This window comes from Remersonia thermophila, chromosome 4 (genome assembly GCF_042764415.1).
Source record: "Remersonia thermophila strain ATCC 22073 chromosome 4, whole genome shotgun sequence".
NCBI lineage: Eukaryota > Fungi > Ascomycota > Sordariomycetes > Sordariales > Chaetomiaceae > Remersonia > Remersonia thermophila.
This window is the reverse complement of record NC_092220.1, coordinates 105488-120184: the sequence shown is the minus strand read 5'-3', so window position 1 is coordinate 120184 and position 14697 is coordinate 105488. Positions and strand designations below refer to the sequence as shown.

At 62.6% G+C, this 14697-nt stretch overlaps 6 protein-coding genes across 6 annotated transcripts; 3 read left to right on the top strand and 3 right to left on the bottom strand.

Annotated features, from left to right (window-relative positions):
- Positions 1-511: 511 nt before the first annotated feature.
- VTJ83DRAFT_4150 (uncharacterized protein) lies at positions 512-3562 on the top strand (the record flags this gene model as incomplete). Its single annotated transcript, XM_071010608.1, has 3 exons — positions 512-789; positions 855-3369; positions 3431-3562. The coding sequence occupies 3 exons, from the start codon at positions 512-514 to the stop codon at positions 3560-3562; spliced, it is 2925 nt and encodes a 974-aa protein (XP_070865600.1).
- A 391-nt stretch (positions 3563-3953) lies between these two features.
- Positions 3954-6428, bottom strand: VTJ83DRAFT_4149 (uncharacterized protein; the record flags this gene model as incomplete). The annotated part of the gene is made up of 3 exons (XM_071010606.1): positions 3954-5731; positions 5804-6220; positions 6284-6428. 3 exons carry the CDS (start codon positions 6426-6428, stop codon positions 3954-3956), a joined length of 2340 nt encoding a protein of 779 aa, XP_070865599.1.
- A 1539-nt stretch (positions 6429-7967) lies between these two features.
- VTJ83DRAFT_4148 (uncharacterized protein) lies at positions 7968-9358 on the bottom strand (the record flags this gene model as incomplete). Its single annotated transcript, XM_071010605.1, has 2 exons — positions 7968-9153; positions 9207-9358. 2 exons carry the CDS (start codon positions 9356-9358, stop codon positions 7968-7970), a joined length of 1338 nt encoding a protein of 445 aa, XP_070865598.1.
- An 816-nt stretch (positions 9359-10174) lies between these two features.
- On the top strand, positions 10175-11136 carry VTJ83DRAFT_4147 (uncharacterized protein; the record flags this gene model as incomplete). Its single annotated transcript, XM_071010604.1, has 5 exons — positions 10175-10227; positions 10288-10313; positions 10400-10488; positions 10589-10718; positions 10802-11136. 5 exons carry the CDS (start codon positions 10175-10177, stop codon positions 11134-11136), a joined length of 633 nt encoding a protein of 210 aa, XP_070865597.1.
- A 763-nt stretch (positions 11137-11899) lies between these two features.
- Positions 11900-12675, bottom strand: VTJ83DRAFT_4146 (uncharacterized protein; the record flags this gene model as incomplete). Its single annotated transcript, XM_071010603.1, has 2 exons — positions 11900-12498; positions 12600-12675. 2 exons carry the CDS (start codon positions 12673-12675, stop codon positions 11900-11902), a joined length of 675 nt encoding a protein of 224 aa, XP_070865596.1.
- A 1535-nt stretch (positions 12676-14210) lies between these two features.
- Positions 14211-14534, top strand: VTJ83DRAFT_4145 (uncharacterized protein; the record flags this gene model as incomplete). Its single annotated transcript, XM_071010602.1, has 1 exon — positions 14211-14534. The coding sequence occupies one exon, from the start codon at positions 14211-14213 to the stop codon at positions 14532-14534; it is 324 nt and encodes a 107-aa protein (XP_070865595.1).
- Positions 14535-14697: the final 163 nt, after the last annotated feature.

Below are 14697 nucleotides of genomic sequence, written 5' to 3'. Positions count from 1 at the left end.
TAGGATGTGTATAGTACGGTGATCTCAGGTATGTACTTGTGGGATGGAGCACGGGATACTGGACTGGGATAATAGAGGGTTAGCTTGTATGGTTGTGTTGGTTCTTTTTGCTGAATGGACGGCCAGCGCTGGACCAGGCCGTCGGCAAGCCGGGTTTTGAATTTATGTACAGTAATACTGTGTAACTAGTTGGCTTAGTTTCTCCAAAACGGATTATGCACATAGTGGAGTAATTTGATCGGCCCCACACTTGACACGCGTCTGGCGCGTCTCCCAGCTGTCGGCTCCGCGTTTTGTCGCGTTTTAGGGGGGGCCAGTTCCCCTCCACCTGCATGTGCGTCCTGCAGCCCACAATTCACCATCTCCATCTTGTCGTCGCCCAGTGTTGCCCAACAACACCGCCTCCCGCCGCCCACCGCCGCCACCCTACAACATCCCAATTCAATCCCAGCAAAAAAACAAAAACAAAAAAAAAAGAACACCCAGACAGATCGCCAACGGGCTGTGAACAATGGCAACACCGCGAGCAGCATCCAGCGATGCTGGGTTTCTCGCCTCAGATGGCCCCTCGCGGACCCCTCGCTCTTCACGGCTCCCCGGGTCCTCGGGCAGCCGGCCTGCCGCACCCCCGTCGGAGAGCGCCGCTGGCTTGAGCGATGGCGAGGGCGAGGGATTCGCCGACGACCAGGTCCCGACTCGCGCCAGGCCAACCGACCCTGCCAACATCCCACGCGTCGAGGACAAGATCGGGCTCATCATCCAAGAGTCGTTTGAGCATTTCATCGAGGGGTACGCCGTCCGAGCTCGTGATTCTCTGATCCCGCTTCAGAGTCCTCTTCTGACTCATGTCCCAGCTTCGTCGAGACTCCCAAGCCGTCCGGGCAGCCGACGTCCAGCGCCGTCACCACCGACCGATATTATGTCGAGCAGATCCACGGCATGCGCACCTATGGCCTGTCGACTTTCTATGTTGACTACCGGCATCTCGAGACCTGGAACAACGGCGCCCTGGCCGCCGGTATCATGGAGTCGTACTATCGCTTCCTTCCCTTTCTCACCGCCGCCCTCCATAACATGATCGCCAAGCACGAGCCGCAGTACTTCCGCGAGCACCGCCAGCCGACAGCCTCGTCGGCCGCCAGCCAGACCCGCAGCACCGCGGGCGGCAGCACCCTGGGTTCGGCGAGCCAGTCCGACCTGTCGAGCAAGACTGCCAACCAACAGACCGACAAGCTCTTCTCCATCGCCTTCTACCACCTGCCGCTCATCTCACGCATCCGCGCCCTGCGAGCCCGCAACATCGGCCAGCTGCTGTCCATCAGCGGCACCGTCACCCGCACCTCCGAGGTCCGCCCGGAGCTGGCGTTGGCCACCTTCGTCTGCGATGCCTGCCACGCCGTCGTCCCCGACGTCGAGCAGACCTTTCGCTACACCGAGCCGACCCAATGCCCCAACGCGACCTGCCTTAACCGCACCTCGTGGCGTCTCGACATCCGCCAGAGCACCTTTGTCGACTGGCAAAAGGTTCGCGTCCAGGAGAACAGCAACGAGATTCCCACGGGCAGCATGCCGCGCACCATGGATGTCATCCTGCGCGGCGAAATGGTCGACCGCGCCAAGGCCGGCGAGAAGTGCATCTTCACGGGTGCTTTGATCGTCGTCCCCGACGTCAGCCAGCTCGGCTTGCCGGGCCTCAAGCGCGTGGCCGTCCGCGACGACCGTGGCGCGGCCAACGAGGCCGGAGGCAGCGGCGTCAGCGGCCTCAAGGCCCTGGGCGTGCGCGATCTCACCTACCGTCTCGCCTTCCTGGCCTGCATGGTCAGCTCCGACACGTCGTCCATCGGCGCGTCCAGCGATGCCGAGGTCGTCGACGTCGTGGGCGCCCTGGCGGGCGCGGCCAACAAGCTCGAGACGGCCGAGACGGTGCGCGAGCTGCAAGACGCCGTGCTCCAGTCCTACACGGACGCCGAGATCGCCGACCTGCGCGCCATGGTGCACAGCGATCGCATCTACGGCCGTCTCGTGCAATCCCTGGCGCCCATGGTGTACGGCCACGAGATCGTCAAGAAGGGCATCCTGCTGCAGCTGCTCGGCGGCGTCACAAAGACCACTCCCGAGGGCATGCAGCTTCGTGGCGACATCAACATCTGCATCGTCGGCGACCCGTCCACCTCCAAGTCGCAGTTCCTCAAGTACGTGTGCAACTTTGCGCCCCGCGCCGTCTACACGTCGGGCAAGGCGTCCTCCGCCGCGGGCTTGACGGCTGCCGTGGTCAAGGACGAGGAGACGGGCGAGTTCACCATCGAGGCCGGCGCTCTGATGCTTGCCGACAACGGCATCTGCTGCATTGACGAGTTCGACAAGATGGACGTGGCCGACCAGGTGGCCATCCACGAAGCCATGGAGCAGCAGACCATTTCCATCGCCAAGGCCGGCATCCAAGCCACGCTCAACGCGCGCACCTCGATCCTCGCCGCCGCCAACCCCGTCGGGGGCCGCTACAACCGCAAAACCACCCTGCGCGCCAACATCAACATGTCCGCGCCCATCATGTCGCGCTTCGACCTCTTCTTCGTCATCCTTGACGAGTGCAACGAGGCCGTCGACCGCCACCTGGCCACGCACATCGTCGGCATCCACCAGAAGCGCGACGCCGCCGTCACGCCCGAGTTCTCGACGGAGCAGCTGCAGCGGTACATCCGGTTCGCGCGCACCTTCCGGCCCGAGTTCACCGAGGAGGCGAAGGAGGTGCTGGTGCAGCGCTACAAGGACCTGCGCGCCGATGATGCCCAGGGAGGGACGGGCCGCAACAGCTACCGCATCACCGTCCGCCAGCTCGAGAGCATGATTCGCCTGTCCGAGGCCATCGCAAAGGCCAACTGCGTCGAGGATATCACGCCCGAGTTCGTAGACGAGGCATACCACCTGCTCCGGCAGAGCATCATCTCGGTCGAGCACGACGACGTCGAGGTGGACGACGAGGAAGAAGCTCTCCCCGAAGACGCGCCGATGGAAGACGGCGAAACCCTCCGGCGTGCCGCTTCCGCGGCGGCCGGGGCGCCCGACGGCGACGGCGACGAGCACATGGACGACGGCGACGGAGCGTCGTCGCGGCGGCAGGCGTCGGCGTCCGTGGCGCCGTCGCAGGCCCCGCACAAACAGACCATTTCGTACGACAAGTACATGTCCATCGTCAACATGCTCGTCACGCGCGTGGCCGAGGACGAGGCATCGGGCAGCGGCGAGGGCGTCGAGGGCGATGCGCTCGTGCAGTGGTACCTGGAGCAGAAGGAGGCGGAGCTGTCGAGCGAGGACGAGTACAGGACGGAGATGGCGCTGGCCAGGAAGGTGTTGAAGAAGATGGTCAAGGTAGGCTTGGCTCTTGCCGCCTCGGTGATGTTTAGGGATGCTAACTCGCCACGTTCCGCAGGACAATATCCTCATGGCGATCCGCGGCGAGGGCATGGCCGACGGCGAGAACGGCGCCGGCGAGGGCAGCTCGGCGCAAGCGGCGAGGATCGTGTATGTCTTGCACCCCAACTGCGCCGTCGAGGAAGTCTGAAAGGGCGCGGAGAAGGGTGTGACGAGCATGGGGCGTTTCACAACGCACAGGTCATGACCGACAAGACGACGACGATACAGGAGATGACGACAGGGGCGTTTGGCGTTGATGAGAGACAAAGAGGGTCGGTTGGGATTAGATATATCACACTGTTTGTGTCCCATACTATCAACATGATATTTCGTGTCTCATCGAAGCAGCATGACCATCCCCTCTTTTTCTTTTGGCCTTTGGCCGTGAATCCGCTCCTCTTCCTCCTCCTATTCCTCCTCCTCCTCCTCCTCCTCCTCCTTCCTTCGCCACCATATCTTCCCAAGCAAGCTGAAACACGAACCAAAGTGACAAGCATCCATGAAGAGATGACCTTCGGCATATAATACTCATGAGCTCTCTAGGTCAAAGGCGGGGCCCTCGGGTCCTCCATGCACTGATCGACCCGCATCAACCGCTTCCCCGTCGCCTTGGCCAGCCTGATGAACTCGGGCAGCAGCTGCACCGTGGACTCGTGCAGGTAGTGCATCACCAGCAGGTTCCCGCCCCGGGCCAGGTCCCGCTGGAACGCCTCGAGCTGCTTGCCGGGCGTGCTGCCGTCGGCCCACAGCCAGTCCTCGACGTCGACGCTCCAGTTGACAATGTAGGGCTCCGGGTCGCCGAGCACCGCGGCCAGGCGCTGCCGCATGCGCGCGCCTTCGGTCCCGAACGGCGGGCGGAAGTAGCGCGACGCGGCCTGCACGCCAAACACCTGGCGCACGGCGCCGACCGCGTTGGCGTACTCCCAGTCGATGGCGGCGTCGTCGGGGAGCCCCTCCATCTTGGGGTGCGTGTACGAGTGCAGCGCGATCTGGTGGCCGCGCGCCGCCATGTCGCGGTACGCGGCGGCGAGGCCGTTGGCCGCGTCGAGCAGCGGCAGGCCGACGGTGAAGAAGGTGACGGGGATGCCGGCCTGCCGGATCGTGTCCATGACCCGCGCCGCGTACTTGGGGTCGCCGTCGTCGATGGCGAAGGCGAAGCTGTTGGGGCGCGAGCAGGCAAAGACGAGGCGGCCCGAGGCGAGCTTGGCGGGGGGCCGGTAGCCGGCGGGCGGCGACGGGACGATCTCGATCTTGGTGATGGTGGTCGCGTCGGTCGTGTAGAAGCCCTTGAGCGCGACGCCGATGGCGCGGGTCAGGTTGACGCGGAAGTGGCTGAGGGGCATGTAGATGTCGGTCGGCGAGACGGCGTAGCGGGCCGCCTCGAGCGAGTCCCACGTTTCCGGGTAGGGCTGGAGGCGCTCGTCGCACCGCGCGTTGTGCTGCTGCAGCGCCACGCTGAACTTGCTGCTGCCGGAGAAGGCGATGTGGAGGTAGCCCGCCGCGTAGGAGCGCATGTCGGCGCACCCGCCCCGGAGCTTCGTGTACCACGACAGGTCCGAGTTGTTGGTGCGCAGCGTCATGGCGTTGTTGCCGAACGTCACCGTCATGCCCGCGTCGTCGTCGGCGCCGTGCCACTCGCCCAGGTCGTTGGACGTCGTGCTCGCGAAGGTGTCGATGACGAGGGCCTGCGTCGGCGCCGGCGCGCTCGGGGTGTTGGTTGTCTGCGTGATGGACGCCGGCGACGTCGAGACGGCGGGGACGACGTATTCGGACGGCGTCGAGCCGCAGTACAAGGCCATGGGCCCCAAGGTGACGCCCCCGCTGAAGCCCGAGAGGTAGATCATGGCGAGCTTGGATGCGTCGAGGCCGGCAAAGGCAGACAGGGGCAGCGAGTAGACGCGCTCGGCGCCGTCAAACGTCCACCCCAGCTGCGCCGTGGTGCGGGTCACGGTCTGGACGGTGGCGGAACCGCACGTCGAGACGTAGCCCAGCGTCACGGAAAAGGCGGCCCCGCGGGCCGCGCGCACGCGGAACGAGACGCCGCCGTACGTGGCGCGGGCGTCGAGGCAGCCAAGTTTGCTGTACAAGTACGAGTTGGTGTTCCGGGGAGCCAGCTGCAGCCGGTGGTTGCTAACGACCACCGAGGCCATGGTGCCGTCGTCGCTCGACGCCTGGCCCAAGGCGTTGTATCCGAGGAACGTGAGGCGCGATTGCGACGCCCAGTCGTCGATAAGCAGGTGCGGGCAGGATGCCGGCGGGTTCGCGCCGCCGGGTGGCGTCGTCGTGGTCAGGGTGGCCGACCTCGTGGTCGTGGTTCCTTGACTCAGGTTGTCAGCTTGCGATGGAACATAGGCGGGCTTCCTTGCCGACGTTGGAACATCCTACATACCTGTCCCCTGCGTCGGCGACGACGGGCCGGAGCACACGAGCGTGACGTTGCCCACGGACCATTGCGCGCCCCCGTGCGAGAAGCCTCCCCAGACCAACCCTACGAGGGCGTCGGGGTTGGGATTGTCGCTGAACGCGCTGAACGGGAGGACGACGGTCTGACGATGGCCATTCAGGCCCTCGATGAAGGCCCAGGAGCTCTTGTAGGTGGAACGGTCGACGCCGCAGCTCTCGGTCGTCTGGGCCTCGACGACGAAATAGCCGCCGGCGGGGCCCTCGATGACGAACTGGACGCCCATGTAGCCCTCGCTCGCCGCCTGGCGACATTCCATCGACTCATAAAAGTACGAGTTGCTGTCCTTGGGCACAAAGACGACGCGGCCAGGCAAGCCGGCCATGCTCGACATGGACCCGTCATCTGCGCGGGAGGTTAGCCAGGGGTCGTTGCAGCGGCCGGCGGTTTGGTGTGTATTATACCGACCTCCATTCGCCCAGCCCAGGTTGTTGGTGCCGCTCGTCCAACGGGTGAAGTCATCGATCAGGAGGTTGGACGAGCACGCGGCATGGGCACCGGTGGCGGCCCAGAGGACGGCCAGGCCGACTACAAGACGCCCGTCGAGCAGCATGGCAGCAGGAGACGGTGTTTGGACCGAAAGTGATGTATAGAAAGGTCGTAGTGGAGCACCTCGGTTCTCAGAGCTATCGTAGATATAGCTAGCATGTCCTGTTCCCAAGGAAGAGGACCAGGACCGCGCGCAACAAGAGGCGGCAGCTCAGGGGCTGGTACGGTAGCCTCATCGTCTATCATGCACATATATATATTGATGGCAGGCACATGTTCAGCTTGCATCGGGCGTGCCCACCAAAACGCCGTGCCTGCATCTGAGCCAGGTTTGGTGTGGGAGCACATAGGATGACGGCCGAGAAACGCGTATGAGACGCTGGAGGGGGCTCGGAGCAGAGAGCTTACGCATACGAGGCAAGCGTGCAGCACGGAGAGAGCAATCAGCGGTCGCGGGTGGAAGCGAGGATACATACGCGGTGGTTCCGTCACGAATAACGCAACACGGCTAGGCTCTGATGGTCCCGATACCGTGGAGTTGGACGAGCCCACGGGGGAATCGAGCCAGCGAGGATGGAGATGCCCGGACGTGGTGGAGTCAACTGCGCTCGACATTCCACATGGTCATCTTTGTGGCGTAAGGGATCAGCGGGCAAGGCAGGTTTGTGTTCCCGGCTTACACGAATGCCAGGCGTGGGCCCAAACATTGTAATACTCCGTAGGTCAAGTCGATTGAGCTTCGGGTCGGAACACCAGCTCGCCGGGTCGTACGGCGCGGAGGAGCGAAGCTCGACTGCATGTCCCTCCCGCAGCATCTTCGCCAACAAGGATAACACGGCTACCAGGCCAAAGATGTTGTTTTAAGAAAACTGGATCGTATTGCTGCCGGCTCCATCTTTGCCGTGTGCTGCGGAACTGGGCGAGCAGCCTGTTGCATCCTCTGGTACCGTGGTATGGTATGGTTCGTGTCCGTCATGATGCTGGTCCTGGTCTGGGGAAGCAAGCTGCCAGGAGCTCGGGAAGAGAGGCAGACCCGAGTGTCTGCTGGCGGGCTCTAAAAAAAGAGGCCCAGGATCGGGTGATCAGCAACTTACGGGTGAGCTCCCTGCAGGGGTTCCCACCCGCAGCGGTTCCGCATTTCGTTGTGCAGCTCGATACCACCCACCTCCTTTCCCTTGCTGAATGAACATGTCTGCTAGGTGCCACGAACCGGCGCCCACAGGCGCTGTGAGTGGTATTCAGCCGGGCTGGCTAATGTTGGGCCGACCCGGGAAAGGAGCCGCCAGGCACCGAAGGAAGGCGAATCGACAAGCTTTCGCTGGTCGGTTCAGGGTCTGAGGTGAACCAGGAGTCGAGGCAATGTCGGAGCAGAGTTGTGATGCCTGGGTGCCTCGTGTAGGGGGGAGGCAGGCCCGCCGTAACTATAAAATTCCCGTCGTGGATGCGTGTTACAACAATGGGGGTTGTACTACAGAATGCATGACACACAGACTCGGCCATAACACCCAGGCTTCGGCATCAAGGAAAGGCGAACGAGCGAGTCTTGAACCTTGGAAAAATTGCTTGGAAATTGCTCTGTGCTCCGGACGCTGTGCTACAAACGTTAGATGGTAAAGTCCTTGTATGTCCACTTCTCGGTGACCTTGGTCTTGGCCTGTTTCTTGTACGGTATCTTCCTGCGCGCCTCGAGCTTGCCCCTCAGCAGCATGCTGCGGTACCGGTCCTTGAGGAGGTTGCCCTCGGGTTTGAGCAGCCTCAAGGAGTCCTGCAGCTCGTCCGGCAGCACCAGCTCCAGGTCCTTCTCGGGCAGCTTGAACTTGCCGAGCTGACGCCGCCGCAGCTGGAGGTTGTCCTCGTCGATCTCTTCGTCGCTCGGGTCGCTCATCTCCTGCTTGGCCAGCTCGATGGCGCGCTCGCGCTCCGCCACCTCGAGCGCGATCTGCTTGATGCGCTCCTGCTGCTGCTGCTTCCGCTTCATGGCCGCCTCGTGCTTGGCCTTGCGCTCCTCCTCCTTGCGGCGCTTGGCCCGGTTCCGCTCGGCGGGCGTCTTGCGCCGCGGCCTCTTGGCCTTGACGCTCAGCTCCTCGCCTCCGCTCTGGAACCCTTCCCACTCGGAATCGTCCTCCCATTCCGACAGATCGGCGCGCGCCTCGGCAGCCTCCGCCTCGGCAGCCGACCGCGCCGCCGCCTCCAGCTTGGCGCGCTCCGCCTCGAGCTCGGCTATCCGCTTGCGCTCGGCCGCGATGACCTTTTCGCTCTCCTGGATCAGGCGCTCCTGGTAGTCGCTAAACGTGGGGTTGTAGCTGTAGCCGCCCTTGGGCTTGGGCACCGCGGGCACGGATTTGCCGTTGGCGACGAGAGAGATGGGCTGCTGCTCGAGGGTCTTGGGCTTCTTCGCCTTGGCGGGCTCGGGCAGGAACGGGAGCTGCTCTTGGGGAACCGGAACCGGCGTCTTCTTGTCCTCCGACTCGGCCCAGGGGTCGTACTCGGCATCCACGACCTCGACCGTCTGCTCGTGATGCCCGTCGGCGACCTTCTTTATCCTCGCAAGCTCCTTGTGCGTGACGTAATCCTTGCGCTGCTTCTTGACGGGCACAAGGCCGTCGGTAGTTTTGCCGTCGCCAGGGCGTTTGCGCAGCGACACGGCCGGCACCGCCGAGCGCTGCGCGATGATCTCGTCGGACTTGAGCGTCTTCTGGAGCTTCTTGGGAAGCTGCTTGGTGATGTCGTCGTCGCCTTGCGCGTCGATGGTGAAGAGCTCGTCGGAATCCTTTTCGGCAATGACACCGCTGGCGGCCATCAGCACGCGGCGCACCTGGCTGCCTTGGCAAGGAGCACATACCCCCGGATGATCTGCTCGTTGAGCGCCTCCAGGCCGTCCTGGACCTCGGAGATGTCGACATTCTTCCGCCACGCCTTCTTGCCTTTCCTCGACGGTTGCTTGTACTGCTGCGGGGCGTTCGGATTGCCCGACAAGGGCTTCAAGACGGCCATGGCAACGGCTGTGAAAGGAAGGGGCTGGAGCTGGGTCGGTTCGGGCTTCCAAGTGTCAAAAGATCCTCAAGGTTGTCGCCGACAACAATGGCAACGGAACATGTGGTTGGTGGGGTCTGGGCCTCGAAATTTCAGCCGGCCCGGGGTCTTGATAAGGCGCGATAACGCTGCGACGGGGCACAGTACAGGTACACAGTGTGTACAGCGTGTACGCAGTACGGTTCATCCAACGTCGGGTCGGGTCCATTCCTCGGTCCCCACAGCTTCACCGCCCCGCACAGCCTGAGCTTTCAGGTCGGGTCCGCTCAGGTTCTCTCAGCGCTGTGCCCGGCTCGGCGTGTCCCGGCCGACAGCTGGCGCCTCCGGCAAAACCGCCAAGCTCCTCTGCTTCAGGTGGGTTGGTCTTGGTCTGAAGAATGGCCACCCCTTTTTGCCAGGTGCCACCTGTTGCCGACCTTGGAGCAGCACTGCGGCCCGCCCAAGCGATCACCGGGGCTCAGTTAGGTAAGAAGGCATACTTTGCGCCGACCATATAACCACTACGCTGCGCTACAACATACTTGTCCTCGACAGTTGGCTAGCTCCAACCCCAGGCGCCATCGACAGAACTACCTTTCCTACGCTATCGATCCCTGCGCTCCGCCCGCCGGTCGCATTTCGGACGTCAACGCCTCCACCCCTTTGTCACCACACCCCTCCCCAGACTACCACCAACCACCAACCACCGCCACCACCACCACCACCACCACCACCACCACCACCACCACCACCACCACCACCACCACCACCACCACAACCACCACCACCACCATCACCATGGCGCAGGCTGGAGCTGGCGGGTCGTACAACAACCCGCTGAAGAAGTTCAAGTAGGCGCCCGCTCTCGACCTCGCTGGCAGTTGGCAACCGGCTAACGCATGGACCCTCAGGCTGGTGTTCCTTGGGGAGCAGAGCGGTAGGTCCCTCTTCGCCTGCCTGCCCGCCCGCCGTCGCACGGGACGACGCCCAAGACCATCGTGATCTAACCACGCACATCCGCAGTTGGCAAGACGTCGCTCATCACACGCTTCATGTACGACTCGTTTGATAACATGTATCAAGCCACCATCGGCATCGATTTCCTCTCCAAGGCAAGCCAACCCCGCCCCGCCCATCTCCCATCTCGACCTCGACCCGCCTTGTCCCGGTTTCTCGGACTCGATGCTAACATGCCTTCACCCCATGCGACAGACCATGTATCTCGAAGACAGGACAGTGCGGTTACAGCTCTGGGACACGGCGGGGCAGGAGCGGTTTAGGAGCTTGATCCCCTCTTACATCCGGGACTCGAGCGTGGCCGTCGTGGTTTACGACATCTCCAGTGAGCTTCCCCTCTTGCGTGGCCCCACCATGCTCGCAACGCCCTTGGAAGCTCCCCCCTGCTGACCTCGACACGCCGCACAGACGCCAAGAGCTTCCAAAACACGCGGAAATGGATCGACGACGTGCGCGCCGAAAGGGGGAACGACGTCATCATCGTGCTGGTGGGCAACAAGACGGACCTCAACGACAAGCGCGAGGTGACGACGCAGCAAGGCGAGGAGGAGGCCCAGCGCAACGGCCTCATGTTTGTCGAAACGAGCGCCAAGCTGGGCCACAACGTCAAGACGCTCTTCAAGAGGATAGCCCAGGCCCTGCCGGGCATGGAGGGCACCGACGCCGCCGCCCAGGCGTCCAACCAGATGATCGACGTCAAGACGCCCCCCGCGCCCGCCCCGCAGGAAGGTTGCGCCTGCTAGGCAGGTCATGGACGGTACCGACCGTGGGAAATGCCCATCAAAGCCAGCCAGCGCGTGGTGGATCAAGGGCGGGTAGGGAGGAGGATGGGGCGGTGTGGCACGGGGCCTGCCACCGACCCTCAAGGCGGGCTTGGGAGGAAGGGTTGGTCGAGGGAAGAGGGGGGGGGGGGGGGGGGGGGGCGGGTCACGTCTTGCATCAGCATTACAGGGAGATACATCCTAATAATACGTAAGGTACTTGATGAGATTTGATGTATGGTAAGATTGTCACAAACACAACACGCCACCGCCACCGGTATCATCAGCTCAGCTCTGCTCTACATCCCGCATGCCGTGCATGGTACACATCCTCAGAGATTTCGATTCCTTCCCATTGCTCCGGCCCGTAATGGGCTCATGACAAGCCCATCTCAGCTGAAATTGTTGTTTTCCCTGTCGCCAAACGCCAATCCGCCAATTCCCAACCTTGTGGAGTCTATAATGCGTACGTCTGGACGGAGAAGCAAGGCCTGTAGGGTGTCCGGCACGCGGCGGATGTCGTGGTATCGCTTCGTTCCGAGCCCCTGGACGCGGTCTATCCCGCCCAGTAGCACGCGACACTGTCCTTCTCTCGGCCTTGGGTCCTCTTCACCAGGCAATGCTGACCAAAAACATTCCCACGACCGAGGGGACGCGGCGGTTCAAACATCTCCCCCCCCCCCTCGGCTCGCCGTGGAACCGTGAAATGAGTCCAAGCACCCGGGTACACCAAGCCCGGCCTCCTTTAGTCGGTGTCCATCTCGTCGTCGTCGTTGTCGTCCTCATCGTCGTCATCCTCGTCCACATCCTCGTGCATGTGGCCGCCCACGGCCTCGGAAACCTCCTCGATGCCGCCGTCGGCGCGGACGCGCAGGCGACGGACCTCGCCGCCAAAGGCCTTGCCCGTCTTCTTGGCGCGCTTGGCCGCCAGCTCCTCGCGCTCGAGCTCCTCGACGTCCAGGCCGCGCTCGGCGGCGAGCTCGGCGAGGCGGCGCTTCTCGGAGCCGCGCAGGCGCGGGAGCAGGTGCTCGTTCTCGGCCACCAGCTTGCGCGCGGCGGCAACCTCGCGGGCGCGCTTGCCGGCCATGCGCTTCTTGTAGAAGGCGCGCTCGCGGCGGGCGCGAATCTCGCTGATGCGCTCCATGGCCTTGAGCGTCTTTTGCCAGAGCTCGCGGTCGTAGCGGACGGGGACGTTGCGCCGCGCCGCGAACTGCAGGGTGCTGTCGACCACCATCTCCTTGCCGGCCTTCTTGCGGTACGCCTTGGTCCACTTGAGCTTGCGCGGGTTGCGCTTCATCTTGAAGTTTTTGTGGCATTTGGAGCGGCAGAAGCGGAAGGATTTGCCTGGGAGAGAACATCCCGATGTCAGTCTTGATCTCTATCTCTTCCAGACAGGAGGAACAGAAACGCCTTGGGGGGGGGCGGGTTGGCAGGCAGAGACGAACCGTCGTTCCTCATAAACGTGATGCCTTTGCTCGGCCACGCGGGCCGCCCGCAAAAGAAGCAGTTCTCAACCCTCATGGTGGCTGTCGCTCCCGGAACGTCGCTGGGTCGGTCGGTGGGTGAGTTGGGAGAGGGGGAGGGAGGCGGGCGGGTTGTTGTTTGACTGCACAACCTCCAAGTCGACTCGGGGGTTGCCGCAGGCCGAACGACGATTTGGCTCGGAAAAAATTGACCGCCTTGGACAGCGGAAAAGAGTGGGGTCCGGAAAGCGTTATCTTATCGCAAGGCCAGCTGCCATTTCCTCAGGGTTAGGGTATTCGTGTGACGTTGAGCAAGACTCCACCAGCTCCACCGGATTCCGGGGGTGGAATCTGGGGAAGTGGATCTTCACAGCTGATGGATCCACCCGACCTTTCCTCTTTCATGCGCTAAGACGCAATCCAAGAGAGGGCCCCTATCAAGTTGGCAAGTTCGCCGTTCAGAGACGCCGGCATGCCTCGAGATGGAGTTTTGGACACTCCAGGTCTCGTGTCGCCGTGGTGGAAAGCAGTATGGATAGGTGTTCTGTCCTCCTGCAGGCCGCTGGCATGGATTGCAACGCAACGCTGCCCATGCCGGGCAGGGTCCTTGGGAGTCTGGCCATCTCAAGTCGCACAAGAGTGGACGCCTAGCCGGATTGAGACGGCGACGAGAGAACAAAGCTCCTCGGGAGCAGCATCGCGCGCTCCATGAAAACAGCCGCCATCCTGACTCGCATTGGGTCCCGTGATTGGCGCTGGAACAAGACACCGCCGCAACCCCGCCCTGCACGGTAGGCTGCTCTTGCTCGTGGCCAGTTGCGGCGCCGTCTGGGTAGGTCAACCCTGGATGTCGCAGGCATTTGGGCCCCGGCTCATTCATGGGTGGCAAGCGACGCACCTCCCATGGGTTTGGTCATTGGTAGGGTAGGGAGGGAGTCAGTCCGTCTCCCCCGGCCCAGCTTGGCCGCAGGCGTCGGCAGTACGGTTGGCCTACGCAACCTGGAAGGTAAGGTAGGTAGGTAGGTGCTGAGGTAGTCAGTCCCCACCGTTTGCCTGTCTCTCGTCTGGTATTAAAGACGTGATCGATCCCTCCTCCTCGTTCCCCTCAATTTCCCCCTCTCCTACCTACTTACCGAATTCTCGACCCGCCACCTCACCTTCCATCACTCTACGACGCGAACCGCACGTCATCGCTTCCAAAGCCATTTGAGACTTTGAATATCATCCACCTTCATCTACCTCTTTCATCATTCCCGTCAACACGCTTGGGTCACGTTGCCCTCCCTCTGTTCAACAGTGAGTGCTACCCATCCTCTGGCGCCCAGCCTTCCTCCACTGTCCCTCAGGCTGCTGCCGCTGCTTGTACAACCATGGGCAGCCAACCCAACCCAACCCCAGCCGGGGTGGCAATTCCCCCCCCCCCCCCTCTCCCCTCATCCTCCTCTTTTTACCTGTGCACAACCACATCGTGGATTCACTATCTCCTTCTGTCAACCAACACCCCATTCCATCACCAACTAATATCTTGACTCCTCATCCATCCAGAATCATTCGAATTCCTATCCAACGTATCAACAGCCCATCACCGTCAATATGGTCGTTCGCATCCCCGCGGCTTCGAGGACCGAGATCCTCACCATGGGCGCCGCCAGCGTTCCTTTCTTTGCTCCCTTCTACCTGATGGCCCCGGGTTCCGAAGAGCTCCTCTCCAAGCAGACCAACAAGTGGGCCCCCCGCTGGGAGCGCAACATCACCATGTTCCGGAACCCGGCGGAGCGCGCCACCCAGCGGGTCAAGCCGCCCGTCGAGCGCACCTTCAAGCGCATCGAAAGCCACCTTCCGCTTGAAAGAGCTGCCAAGCGGACCGAGCAGGGCCTCAGGAAGAGCTTTGACAGGGTGGGCTTCAAGACGACTTGATTCAAGGCCGGGGTGGGTAAGTTGTTGTAAGACGGCGTGAGTGCAGAACTGCGTCGTGGGGGCTGAGCATGTCATGGCGTCGGGAAAACGGTGCTATGTCATCATCGTATACGCAACGCGCAGAGATATGGCACAGAACACGACAGGGTTGAACTGGATATGG